At 31.1% G+C, this 15,651-nt stretch overlaps 1 protein-coding gene across 1 annotated transcript; it reads left to right on the top strand.

Annotated features, from left to right (window-relative positions):
* The first annotated feature begins 7,208 nt into the window (after positions 1-7,208).
* LOC135150198 (plastid division protein PDV1-like) lies at positions 7,209-8,271 on the top strand. The gene is made up of 2 exons (XM_064086342.1): positions 7,209-7,605; positions 8,155-8,271. Exons 1-2 carry the CDS (start codon positions 7,459-7,461, stop codon positions 8,233-8,235), a joined length of 228 nt encoding a protein of 75 aa, XP_063942412.1. The 5' UTR covers positions 7,209-7,458; the 3' UTR covers positions 8,236-8,271.
* The last annotated feature ends 7,380 nt before the right edge of the window (positions 8,272-15,651 follow it).

Raw genomic sequence — 15,651 nt, forward strand, 5'->3', positions numbered from 1 at the left:
TACAATTTTTCCAAATCTAAGATGTTAAAAGAAAAGTCTATTATGATTATATTTTATATCAACAACATGCATCAACTCAACCCATAAAAAGGTAACTTTAATTGTACTAGAGCGAATATATTAATCTTGGTTCAAACCTTACCATACTAAATTGAGATTTTAAATATGTAGCAATTTTAGATTGAATAGATAACTAGTACATCAAACTAGTAAGACACCTGACCTTTTTGGCTTACAACCAACTCTTATCATAATCTTTTCAATTAAGTTCAAGCCATAATTTGACATATAATTTTGTTTATTATTTATATTATATTTTACGATAATACGGTATTTATGAGATGATCTCATGAAAATGATGAGCATATACACGGGTATAAGAAAACATTAGTGAAAATATTCTGTTAATAAAAATACATGAATTTACGACTCCTTCATGTTGTCGGTATGACATATCACATGATGATGGTGTCAAGCACTTTAAGCCTTGGACAAGGAGAAAGACATATTGGTGTATAATCACTAAATGATAAAATGCTCTAAGAAATAAATAATTAATAAGATACTTGACACTTCTGTGGACTACTATTATAATACGGTATTATAAAAAGAATATTGCTAAGAATTTAATGTTTTTCTTCATACTTCATTAAGAGCCTAGTGAACATATAATACCTAAATAGTACTAAACACATGATACCTAAATAGGGGATTTAATATACAGTTAATTATAGCCTCATACAATACAATTTAGTTTTTAATTTTAGCTAGACCAGCCAGTTGATGGGAGCAAAAAATGCATATTTTCCCATGAGGTAATATATACTAAAGAGGCACTATAGAAGCCAATAATATTTAAATGTAGATCGTTGGTAGAATAAGCTAAGAAATCATTCCGGTTCATAAATTATTTACAATACTATTAATCTGGTCTAAGACACATTAAATTCACATAGATGAGTAAATCAATTTTAATATCAATGAAATGGCATTTAAATGAAGAACTCACACAAAATTATCAAATATATAAATTAAGTGGTATACTATAATTAGATTATGAATACCTGTGAATGTATAGCAGAAGATTAATCTCTTTTCAAGCAGCAGCAATCTCCTTTCGAGCAGCAGCCAAATGAAGAGGAACAAGCTTGCGATTATTGAATATAGCTGAAAGATCGTGGTGGCTAGACACAACTAGGATTATCTTTCTTCTTATATATATTTATTATAATTAGAACCCTAATGGGCCTACTATAATGGGCCTACTATATTACATGGAGACAAAATAGTTATATTATCTATGTGCTTGAGAAAACACACGTTCACAACTAAAAGCCCACCTAACAACCCACCTAGCATAAAAAATATAAATAATTCATTAAATATTGTTTCTCTAACCAAACTTAAACTATCTAAGTAAAATATGGTTCCTCCATAAAATAATCAAAAGATCAAATATTTATTTTGAGCAAATTCTTAGCATGAGAAATTTATTGATAAACTATGTTATGATATATAGTTAAACTATTTTGTAATCTCATTTTAAAATTTAGTATACAATTAGTATAAAAAACTTGTTCCAGTTATTTGTAATTGTCAAAAGAAAAGAATATTAAGTTTAAATTAAGATTTTCTTTTAAGCACGAAAAATTACTACCTTTTTCCAAAATTATCACCCTATAATTAGTTTGTGTTATATCTCAAGAATATACATGCGGATTTTATCAAATATTTATTGCTATATCGGAAAAACCCTTGCAACAAAGATAAGTTATAACATTATGACAATTTTCTTTTACTATAATAACACTCTATATTTGATTTGTTGTGCAAGTAATGTCTAATATGATAACAATTCTTTGTCACTATGACTCCTTTGCGAAGTCCATAAAAAGAGGTACAATACATTACTAGTATATTTTTCATCACAGGAAAAAAGGGTTGCACTAAACAATTTTTTTGAAGAAGATCATTTCTTGGTCATGTCTCAAGATTCAATAATAATGTTTGGAGTGAATAAATTTTGTGAAGCGAAAGAAATTTACGTAAGTTATCGACAAGTAACAGATGCATTACCTGTCTTCAACGACAAGTAACAGATGCATTACATGTCGAGAACTCTAGTTTTGTTTATCACAAACTCAAGATATCGACAAGTGTTCGAAATCCTATCAGGATGTCTATCGCACAATCTCTCCAGTCTACGGTGATGTCATCTCCCACAAAGTTTAGGATTGTTACCGTGATGACTAATATAGCGAACTCATAATATGATATCGCGACGTCACTTGTAGTGAAGTCCATTTATCCTATCATGAAGTGGAGATGTCGATAAGTCAATATTAGTTGTCGTGAACTGAACTTATCGACAAGTCAAATTAGTTGTCGTGAAGTAATGTTGTCGATCGACATGTAGAAAATATATTGGGAACTATTATGTTGTTCAAATTGATCAGAATAAATCAAGAAGACAAATAAAATAACCATTAGTACTATTATTTCTAGCGATTATTTTTTGAAAGGAAAGGTGGCAAGCCTACAATTCAACTTGGAGTTTACTCATAGATGGATGTATACGATGTAGAAGGACAGAGCCGTTATAACAGAAAAAATGTTGTTGTATCTTTTGATTGATTAATACAAATCAATTGATTAACACAAATCAATTGATTAACTAAAGGTCATGCTGAGATGGCCCTAAAAATTTAGTCAATAAAACTTCAATGACCGAAAAGAAAACCCAAATAAAAGACACAAGATCCGCACGAAGGGAGAAAATAAAGATGGAGAAGAAAAAAGGAGGAAACAAAGTCAACTGAAATGACACAATTTTTAATTAACGACAAAAAAATCACAATATACGATAAAAAAACCCATCAACTATGGCACTCCCTCAATAGGAACACAATAAGTTAAACAGATGATATAAAAAGCTTTAATATAATGCCTTTTATATCTAGTTATAAATGAATCACAAAAATCAAACCATAAAATACATAATCAATAACAAAGGACATACAAGACAAAGGATTTTGAACTCATATCATCATCGTAGGGTCAATTCACACGATTCTTACCTTATCGAAGTAAATAGAGGTATACACCGGTTATGTAATTATTTAATTATAGCTGTTTAAAAATGGAAAATAAATGAGAATGATATGTTTTATTTTTCCGTCGTAACTAAATCGCCATAAGTTAACATATTTAGCTAAAATACAAAACAAAATGAAAATAAAATGGTTTACGTTCCGTCGCAACTACGCGTCGTAAGCTCACTTAATTATTTAATTATAGCTGTTTAAAAACAAGAAATAAATGAGAATGATTTGTTTTATGTTCCTTTAGAAAAGAAACAATAATAATTAATTACAGCTTTATAAATATGCCTTAGATTGTTCAAGTTAAAGACTATACATATATACTCAACTTAATTACCAAACTCAACAAAGCATCAAAACTAAAGATATACTGCAAATACCAAAACGGTCTAAATACCACCACACAAGACTAAAGATATCTTAATGTCAAGAAGAACATTCTTTGCTTATATCTAATAACAAGAATTGAATGATGCGCAGATAGAATTGCAAATATCATCATATAATTGATAATCAATCTAAAGTGGCCAAGCATAGAAAACAACCACGCTAACCGTACTATCCTGAGATTCATAAGTTGTACATAAAACGAAGAGCAGTCTCAAACCTCTCCGCACTAAATCACGATATCAATTTTGCTCAAGAAAAATTATCAACTAATTCTTAGTCTCTCTAATAAGCACCATAGCACTATTTAAGAGACGTCAATTAAATGATAATAAAACATATTACCTTTAAAGGAGTCGTTACGCCTCGAATTTCGGTATTTAATGGAGCATTTTCTTCATTGTTTAAGAAGCTTTTGTTAAAGTGAAACAATTAAACATGGATCAGGTGGAGAACCATTCACCTCCACCAAGTGTTCAACAAGAGAGCTAACGAAAATTTGATAAGGCGGCGACAAAAGAGATACGGGAAATAGATAAACACGATTGTGCATCTTAACTAGGGTTTAGCATTTCTAGGGATTCAGGCAAATGACATGTTTACAGGGTGTGTCAATTCAGATGAGATATTTAAAGGGAGTATTATTCACCATATTTTTAGGTATTTAATTTACATTTTTAAGATTGTATTATTTTTCTTTTTCCGAAAAAATATATTGTATTAGATGGTATTTTCTTTTCTTTTTTTGACGAAATATTTCTTGAAATATATGACTATAATTTTAAGATATCTCATGGCATTTTGACTAAAAATATGATATATTTAAAGCTTATATTGATTTAATATTTTTAAAATTTCCGCCAATCCCGGGGTTCCGTCTTTGACCGGATTGGTGACAAAGTAAGGAAAAAGAAGCAGAGAGAAAGTGATGCCACAAGGCAAAAGATCCTGGCAAAAAAAAAAAAAGAACACATCTGGAGGGAAGAAGAAGAAAAGCTAGAGCAGAAAATTTAAAGAAGGATCCAGCTAGAAGAATAAAGGCTTATGAGCAAGTCCCGCTCCAAGCGGTCTAGGAATGAGCAAACCCAGGGCTGATCTCAGACGATGAAAATAATGAGGATCAGACAAGCCTAAGGAACATGATCCATGAGCTGCAAAAAAGAAAAAAAAGTTATTAGGGACTCTGGGTACAGGATCGAAGGAACCATACTAGTCCTGACTTAGGCGAGTCCAGACTAAGCCATCATCATACTAGTCCGGACCAAGCAATCATACTTGGAAAAAAATTTCCAAAGCAAAAAAAGCAAAACCTACCCGGGTTAAATCATGAGCTATCTCTTACTTGGAAATAAAATTTCGAAGGCAAAAAAACAAAAGCTACCCCGGTTCAATCATGAGCAATATCTTACTTGGAAAAATTTATCCAAAGCAAAAAACCAAAAGCTACCCGGGTTCAATTTTGAGCCATCTCTTACTTGGAAAAAAAATTTCCAAGGCAAAAAAATAAAAGCTACCCCGGTTCAATCATGACTTACATGGAAAAAAATATTTCAAGGCAAAAAACCAAAAGCTACCCGGGTTCAATTTTGAGCTATCTCTTACTTGGAATTTTTTTTTCTAAGGCAAAAAAAAACAAAAGCTACCCCGGTTCAATCATGACTTACTTCGAAAAAATTTTCGAAGGCAAAAAACCAAAAGCTACCCGGGTTCAATTTTGAGCTATCTCTTACTTGAGAATTTTTTTTTTAGGCAAAAAAGCAAAAGTTACCCAGGTTCAATCATGACTTACTTCGAAAAAAAAATTCCAAGGCAAAAAACCAAAAGCTACCCGGGTTCAATTTTAACCTATCTCTTACTTGGAAAAAAAATTTCTAAGGCAAAAAACCAAAAGCTACCCGGGTTCAATTTTGAGCTATCTCTTACTTGAAAAGATTTTTTCTAAGGCAAAAAACAAAAAGCTACCCCGATTCAATCATGACTTACTTTGAAAAAAAATTTGATTTTTCATGTTGATCCTAATTATATATTGTAGTATAAAATATGGATAAATATGTTATTCAATTAGATGATGAACTTTCAAAGATCGAAGAGATCTCCCATCGATGAAATCTATAATTAGGTGCCCTCTAAGGTACACTAAAACTTTTATAATTAATGTTGTCGGAATCACTAAACCTTATTAATTTATCGAGATTTTTGTTAATCGAGGTTATACATGTTCTTGTGAGTTGTCACTATTATGTTGTGATCAAAAATTTGTAACCCAAATATTAATTTATACTAAATCGCAGTGCCATATAGTGAACTTGAGACCAATTCCAGACCCTAATTCGACAGGCTTATCCATTGCATTCTGTAACACGGGGCGGACCTCGGCCTGGCTGAGGTTGGATTAACCATTGCATTATATTCTTCATCTTTGTTTTATTATATTATCTAATGAAATCTCATTCTATTTTTTCTAGTGAAACAAACTTTTAATGCAATGTCTTGAAAATAAGGCACATGTACAAGATGTCCAAGTACAAGGAGTCCAAGTACAAAGAATCCTCCCCTAAACAGCCAAAATACAAGAAATGCTTCATGCTCTACATCCTTACCACTATTCATAAAATACTCCATCCACATACAAGGAGTCACAGATCCACCACTAGCAAATTTAACTTGCTTAATTTCACTTCTCAAACAAAAGGATGGAAGCTATTCTGTGGTTGATATTTAATGGAGCATTTTCTTCATTATTTTTTTTACCGAAATTCTCTTCATTATTTAAGAAGTTTGTTAAAGTGAAACAACTACACATGGAACGGGTGGAGAACCATTCATCTCCACCAAGTGTTCGACAAAATGCGCTAACAAAAATTTGACAAGGCGACGACAAAATGGATACAGGAAATCGATAAATATAGTTGTGGATCATGACTAGGGTTGAGCATTCTTGAGGATTGAGGAAATTGAGATGTTCACGGTTGGTGTCAATTCATATAGGATATTTAAAGGGATTTTTTTATGCACCGCATTGATTAGGGGTATAATTAATTGAGATTTCAAAAGATTTTTAAAGATTTTTTTTCATCTACCACATTTATTAGGGGTATATTTAATTGAGATTTTAAAAGATATATTTCATTCATTAAATTTGAGGGGATTCAAATTCGGTTTTCAAAAATTATCAGAATCTTAGATATTCACTTAGGATTTTAAATTATTTACAAAATCTGGTGGTATTCAATCATGATTTTAAATTATATTTCAAATTTCGATGGTATTCAATTGAGATTTTTTTAGATATATTAAAATCTGATTGTATTCAAATGGTGATGAATTTTTTTGGACTTCATAAAATGATGGTTTTTGTGAGATTGTGTATTGTATTTTAAGATATTTGATACTACTAGAAAAAGTAGAATAGACATCAGGTATAGACATCGGTCGACTTTGGCCATGATGTAAAAGCGTGTATTAACATCGGCTAAAAATTAACCGATATCTATTACATTTTTGACATTAGTTAATATAAGAACCGATGTCTATCTTCTTTGAATTAAAAACAAAAACCGCGCGACAACCCCTTTTTTGTCCCTCCCCAAATATTTCCCGTATGCTTTCCCCCTTAGTCAAATTTTCATTCCCCCAAATTCTTTTAACCCCAAAATTAGGCCAAATAAACACCAAAATATTCCCCCCTTTCAGATTTTCATTCTCAAAATTTCTTTTAACCCTAAAAATGAGAAACACATACTTCTCTCTCCCTCAATCTCTCTGGCAATAACTCACGAGACTAATCACAAATCTCAAACCCTACAATCGGCCCCCAGACAACAACACTTACCATCTCATCTCTATAATTCCACCTCCATTACTCAACCACTCACTCTCGCACTCTCCGAACCCTAACTGCGATTGTTGCAGATGCCGCTCATTCTTGGCGGTGAATCATTTTTTTGGGTAGATTTGGGGCGGAAGAGAAATGGGTTTGGGGGATGAGGAGAATGGAAATGGGTTTGTTTCTGTTAAGGGGTTTTCGGATGATGATTCGGCTATTCGTGAGGCCAAGTCTTTTAATGCTATTCGAACTGCTTTCGAAAACCTCGAAGACAAGCTGGAGTTTCTCCAAGTGAGTTTTCTATTTTTTAGTTAGGGTTTTGTTTGATTTTGTATAATTTTTTATGTGTATATTGTTTCCGGCTCATTTTGTGTGGAGTACTGCAGTGATTTAGTTGTATATTGATGAATTTTTAGTACGCGGATGGATTGTAACAATCGATTTGATGCTGCTATGTGTTTGGTTGTGGTTATACATCTGCCGCCTTCCAACCTGTTGGTCTCATCCTTGAAATAAGCACCTCTGGAGCTGTTGTTAAGATTCGGAATGTAAAAAGCCAAGTGTGATGCTGAAATAAATTATGAACTCATATGTGTTATAGTTTTCTTGTTTGAATCTTGTATACATGCTTGTTTGCACGCTAATGTTGCCAGATTTGATGGTCAAATTGGGGCTGTAAATGCCATATCATTTTCGGAAAATGGTTACTTCTTAACTGTATTTTTTTCTTTCTAATAGATATATGTGCAAATATGTATTTTTTTCTTAATGTTGCATCTGTAATTTTCTTCTCTATTACCTTGAGCATATAGTCTGAAGTGCTTCTGTCTCTATTCACAGGCAGAGGGGATGGCACACACATTCAAGCAGAGAATCGCTCAAGCTGAAGCCATGGCCCGTGCTGACATGCTAAGATTTTAGCCTGAGGCATTGCTATTAAACTTGTGTTTGTTTTAGGATAGTTCAAGGTGCATTCTACGATATGGACTACAGGAAACAGGTACATTTACATATTTCACAGAAATTCTACGATATGAACAATTCTCAGAAATTGAGTTTTATGTGTTTAAAGGGATTTTTTTATGCACCGCATTGATTAGGGGTATAATTAATTGAGATTTCAAAAGATTTTTAAAGATTTTTTTTTCATCTACCACATTTATTAGGGGTATATTTTAATTGAGATTTTAAAAGATATATTTCATTCATTAAATTTGAGGGGATTCAAATTCGGTTTTCAAAAATTATGAGAATCTTAGATATTCACTTAGGATTTTAAATTATTTACAAAATCTGGTGGTATTCAATCATGATTTTAAATTATATTTCAAATTTCGATGGTATTCAATTGAGATTTTTTTACATATATTAAAATCTGATTGTATTCAAATGGTGATGAATTTTTTTGGACTTCATGATGGTTTTTGTGAGATTGTGTATTGTATTTTAAGATATTTGGTATCACCCCGAAATCCATAAGAGTTTGAAACATTTTGCTTAAATCCTAAAAACTCTCATCAACTTTGCGATATTTTATAAAGAATTCGGATAAAATCAAAATAAGATACTATCAATTAATATTCATAAACTATAATAAAATATATTAAAATCCGAGTTGAAGAATGAACATTGTTGTTCTAAAATATGGGGTGACTTTTGATTGGTCCCAAAATAATTCAAGTTTTGTGATTGATTAATCATTTATTATAATACCCGAGTCTATTATAATATGCAGTTTTTTTTCACGTCATAACTAGCAGTTAACCATCTCCAACAAGTGTTGCTAAAATAGTTTCGAAGAGTAACGTGTAGCCATTACCTATCCACTATTTATCAATAAAAAATTCATCTTCCTCCTTCTTTCTTTATCTTTTCCCTCCTTTTCTCCCTTCTCTCTCTCAAATTTGTTATTAAAATAATAATAGGAGAACACATATAAGGATTGCTATTGTAGTTGACACTCTAAGTAAATTACCTAAATCACTAAGACTCACTAGCAAGGTTCATTATTTTATATTATTAATAGATAATGAGATAGGTAACCTATTGGACTTGTTCTAAGTCTTGCCAACTCACTGTATGTATTAGTTTTTTATTTTATCTCTCTCCTCCATATCACTTTTGCAATCTCTTTGTAAAATACACTCCAATAGTTGGCAACCATAAAAGGTCCCCTAAATTAATATTGTATACCTATTTCAAATACATAAATGGTTAAGGTTAAATATAGTTTTTGGATAATAGTTTGTTTTTAGCTAAACGAGATAGTAGCCAACTTTGAGTAGACTCATTGACAATAATGGAGCTCTAATAGGTTGGCAACTAAAAATGTCATGCCAGGTAGACATTGACAATCTTTTGCCAAATCCTTAGTTACTCTAAAAAAAGGGAATTATTTTAGAACTAATTAGGAGCCATTCCTAAATTTAGGAATTATTTTAGAACAAATTTGGAGCCATTCCTAAATTTTAAATCAGCCAGAGTCGAACCCGGTGTCCCGGGACAATAGAGGCTAAACTCATCACTGGGCTATCCAATAGTGCTCAATTTTAAAATTAATTTAATTTAATTTAAGTAAAATTGAATTATCTATGACCAATCACAGGCAACCCTTAAAATATTTATATTAAATTTTATCAAGATATTAACCACATACAATTTAATCATAACTTAACTTATAATTTTTTAGCTTATAATAGTATAATTTAATCAAACTCCTTTCATAATGCAATTATAACTCATCTAATCAGACTCCTTTTCATTATCTAATTAAAACTCATCTTCAAGTCTCAATTCCTCACATAAATAATTAACTGATTTATTTTCATCTCCATTAATTATATATTTTCGATATCAAAATATTATTTAAAAATAATCAATCACCTTGCCATTTTTTATATTTGTATATGACTCATCAATATTTATTATTTTAATTTAAATTAATTTATACTTATATTAAACTTAAATAAAATTTAGTTAGAAGAATTAATTTTAAAATTTTTTTGCTGATTCCATTACCATATAAATCTGATTTTGTGCTTAAAAACAATCACTCTTACTACTATTTTTTGTGTTTTTACCAATTTCATCAGTGATGATAAATTACCAAAACAATACAAACAACCACCACACACAATATGATATCAAATACAATCAGTGCTGTAACCCGTTAAAAAATTTTAGTTCGATTAAGATGGTTTTGCCTTCCAAATCTCCCCTGTTTGACTATGAGGAGGCTGCACGGGTCTGTTCATATTTTCATTGTTGGAACGTTCATATTTTCATTGTTGGAACGTCCATTATTCCTGAAATTCCGAGGTTGGTGTGATTCTGACTGTGATGATGAAGCTTGGTTCACCTGTGGGCGACTCCAGTTGTTTCATGGCATGTTTGTGAATTTTGATCGTCTCGCTAGTGACAATCGATCTTGTCTAATTAGTGCAGCGGAAATGGTAGCCTGGTTATAATAATTTGATGCAAGCATATTGTGTGTAGCTCAAAATGCAAAAAATTTCTAAGGCAAAAAACCAGAAGCTACCCGGGTTCAATTTTGAGCTATCTCTTACTTGGAAAGATTTTTTCTAAGGCAAAAAACCAAAAGCTACCCTGATTCAATCATGACTTACTTTGAAAAAAAAAATTTGATTTTTCATGTTGATCCTAATTCTATATTGTGGTATAAAATATGGATAAATATGTTATTCAATTAGATGATGAACTTTCAAAGATCGAAGAGATCTCCCATCGATGAAATCTATAATTAGGTGCCCTCTAAGGTACACTAAAACTTTTATAATTAATGTTGTCGGAATCACTAAACCTTATTAATTTATCGAGATTTTGTTAATCGAGGTTATACATGTTCTTGTGAGTTGTCACTATTATATTGTGATCAAAAATTTGTAACTCAAATATTAATTTATACTAAATCGCAGTGCCATATAGTGAACTTGAGACCAATTCCAGACCCTAATTCGACAGGCTTATCCATTGCATTCTGTAACAAGGGGCGGACCTCGGCCTGGCTATTATAATATGCAGTTTTTTTTCACGTCATAAGTAGCAGTTAACCATCTCCAACAAGTGTTGCTAAAATAGTTGCGAAGAGTAACGTGTAGCCATTACCTATCCACTATTTATCAATAAAAAATTCATCTTCCTCCTTCTTTCTTTATCTTTTCCCTCCTTTTCTCCCTTCTCTCTCTCAAATTTGTTATTAAAATAATAATAGGAGAACACATATAAGGATTGCTATTGGAGTTGACACTCTAAGTAAATTACCTAAATCACTAAGACTCACTAGCAAGGTTCATTATTTTATATTATTAATAGATAATGAGATAGGTAACCTATTGGACTTGTTCTAAGTCTTGCCAACTCACTGTATGTATTAGTTTTTTATTTTATCTCTCTCCTCCATATCACTTTTGCAATCTCTTTGTAAAATACACTCCAATAGTTGGCAACCATAAAAGGTCCCCTAAATAAATATTGTATACCTATTTCAAATACATAAATGGTTAAGGTTAAATATAGTTTTTGGATAATAGTTTGTTTTTAGCTAAACAAGATAGTAGCCAACTTTGAGTAGACTCATTGACAATAATGGAGCTCTAATAGGTTGGCAACTAAAAATGTCATGCCAGGTAGACATTGGCAATCTTTTGCCAAATCCTTAGTTACTCTAAAAAAGGGAATTATTTTAGAACTAATTAGGAGCCATTCCTAAATTTAGGAATTATTTTAGAACAAATTTGGAGCCATTCCTAAATTTTAAATCAGCCAGAGTCGAACCCGGTGTCCCGGGACAATAGAGGCTAAACTCATCACTGGGCTATCCAATAGTGCTCAATTTTAAAATTAATTTAATTTAATTTAAGTAAAATTGAATTATCTATGACCAATCACAGGCAACCCTTAAAATATTTATATTAAATTTTATCAAGATATTAACCACATACAAGTTAATCATAACTTAACTTATAATTTTTTAGCTTATAAAAGTATAATTTAATCAAACTCCTTTCATAATGCAATTATAACTCATCTAATCAGACTCCTTTTCATTATCTAATTAAAACTCATCTTCAAGTCTCAATTCCTCACATAAATAATTAACTGATTTATTTTCATCTCCATTAATTATATATTTTCGATATCAAAATATTATTTAAAAATCATCAATCACCTTGCCATTTTTATATTTGTATATGACTCATCAATATTTATTATTTTAATTTAAATTAATTTATACTTATATTAAACTTAAATAAAATTTAGTTAGAAGAATTAATTTTAAAATTTTTTTACTGATTCCATTACCATATAAATCTGATTTTGTGCTTAAAAACAATCACTCTTACTACTATTTTTTGTGTTTTTACCAATTTCATCAGTGATGATAAATTACCAAAACAATACAAACAACCACCACACACAATATGATATCAAATACAATCAGTGTTGTAACCCGTTAAAAATTTTAGTTCGATTAAGATGGTTTTGCCTTCCAAATCTCCCTTGTTTGACTATGAGGAGGCTGCACCCGGTCTGTTCATATTTTCATTGTTGGAACGATCATATTTTCATTGTTGGAACGTCCATTATTCCTGAAATTCCGAGGTTGGTGTGATTCTGACTGTGATGATGAGCTTGGTTCACCTGTGGGCGACTCCAGTTGTTTCATGGCATGTTTGTGAATTTTGATCGTCTCGCTAGTGACAATCGATCTTGTCTAATTAGTGCAGCGGAAATGGTAGCCTGGTTATAATAATTTGATGCAAGCATATTGTGTGTAGCTCAAAATGCAAAAATTTCTAAGGCAAAAAACCAGAAGCTACCCGGGTTCAATTTTGAGCTATCTGTTACTTGGAAAGATTTTTTCTAAGGCAAAAAACCAAAAGCTACCCCGATTCAATCATGACTTACTTTGAAAAAAAATTTGATTTTTCATGTTGATCCTAATTCTATATTGTGGTATAAAATATGGATAAATATGTTATTCAATTAGATGATGAACTTTCAAAGATCGAAGAGATCTCCCATAGATGAAATCTATAATTAGGTGCCCTCTAAGGTACACTAAAACTTTTATAATTAATGTTGTCGGAATCACTAAACCTTATTAATTTATCGAGATTTTTGTTAATCGAGGTTATACATGTTCTTGTGAGTTGTCACTATTATATTGTGATCAAAAATTGTAACCCAAATATTAATTTATACTAATCGCAGTGCCATAGAGTGAACTTGAGACCAATTCGAGACCCTAATTCGAGCTTATCCATTGCAATTCTGTAACAAGGGGCGGACCTCGGCCTGGCTATTATAATATGCAGTTTTTTTTCACGTCATAACTAGCAGTTAACCATCTCCAACAAGTGTTGCTAAAATAGTTGAAAAGAGTAACGTGGTGCATTACCTATCCACTATTTATCAATAAAAAATTCATCTTCCTCCTTCTTTCTTTATCTTTTCCCTCCTTTTCTCCCTTCTCTCTCTCAAATTTGTTATTAAAATAATAATAGGAGAACACATATAAGGATTGCTATTGGAGTTGACACTCTAAGTAAATTACCTAAAATATTATAGATAATGAGATACGTAACCTATTGGACTTGTTCTAAGTCTTGCCAACTCACTGTATGTATTAGTTTTTTATTTTATCTCTCTCCTCCATATCACTTTTGCAATCTCTTTGTAAAATACACTCCAATAGTTGGCAACCATAAAAGGTCCCCTAAATAAATATTGTATACCTATTTCAAATACATAAATGGTTAAGGTTAAATATAGTTTTTTGGATAATAGTTTGTTTTTAGCTAAACAAGATAGTAGCCAACTTTGAGTAGACTCATTGACAATAATGGAGCTCTAATATGTTGGCAACTAAAAATGTCATGCCAGGTAGACATTGGCAATCTTTTGCCAAATCCTTAGTTACTCTAAAAAAAGGAATTATTTTAGAACTAATTAGGAGCCATTCCTAAATTTAGGAATTATTTTAGAACAAATTTGGAGCCATTCCTAAATTTTAAATCAGCCAGAGTCGAACCCGGTGTCCCGGGACAATAGAGGCTAAACTCATCACTGGGCTATCCAATAGTGCTCAATTTTAAAATTAATTTAATTTAATTTAAGTAAAATTGAATTATCTATGACCAATCACAGGCAACCCTTAAAATATTTATATTAAATTTTATCAAGATATTAACCACATACAAGTTAATCATAACTTAACTTATAATTTTTTAGCTTATAAAAGTATAAATTTAATCAAACTCCTTTCATAATGCAATTATAACTCATCTAATCAGACTCCTTTTCATTATCTAATTAAACTCATCTTCAAGTCTCAATTCCTCACATAAATAATTAACTGATTTATTTTCATCTCCATTAATTATATATTTTCGATATCAAAATATTATTTAAAAAATCATCAATCACCTTGCCATTTTTTATATTTGTATATGACTCATCAATATTTATTATTTTAATTTAAATTAATTTATACTTATATTAAACTTAAATAAAATTTAGTTAGAAGAATTAATTTTAAAATTTTTTTACTGATTCCATTACCATATAAATCTGATTTTGCTTAAAAACAATCACTCTTACTACTATTTTTTGTGTTTTTACCAATTTCATCAGTGATGATAATTACCAAAACAATACAAACAACCACCACACACAATATGATATCAAATACAATCAGTGTTGTAACCCGTTACAAAATTTTAGTTCGATTAAGATGGTTTTGCCTTCCAAATCTCCCTTGTTTGACTATGAGGAGGTGCACCGGTCTGTTCATATTTTCATTGTTGGAACGATCATATTTCATGTTGGAATTGTCCATTATTCCTGAAATTCCGAGGTTGGTGTGATTCTGACTGTGATGATGAAGCTTGGTTCACCTGTGGGCGACTCCAGTTGTTTCATGGCATGTTTGTGAATTTTGATCGTCTCGCTAGTGACAATCGATCTTGTCTAATTAGTGCAGCGGAAATGGTAGCCTGGTTATAATAATTTGATGCAAGCATATTGTGTGTAGCTCAAAATGCAAAAAATTTCTAAGGCAAAAAACCAGAAGCTACCCGGGTTCAATTTTGAGCTATCTCTTACTTGGAAAGATTTTTTCTAAGGCAAAAAACCAAAAGCTACCCCGATTCAATCATGACTTACTTTGAAAAAAATTTTGATTTTTCATGTTGATCCTAATTCTATATTGTGGTATAAAATATGGATAAATATGTTATTCAATTAGATGATGAAACTTTCAAAGATCGAAGAGATCTCCCATCGATGAAATCTATAATTAGGTGCCCTCTAAGG

Source organism: Daucus carota, chromosome 2, assembly GCF_001625215.2.
Source record: "Daucus carota subsp. sativus chromosome 2, DH1 v3.0, whole genome shotgun sequence".
Lineage (NCBI taxonomy): Eukaryota > Viridiplantae > Streptophyta > Magnoliopsida > Apiales > Apiaceae > Daucus > Daucus carota.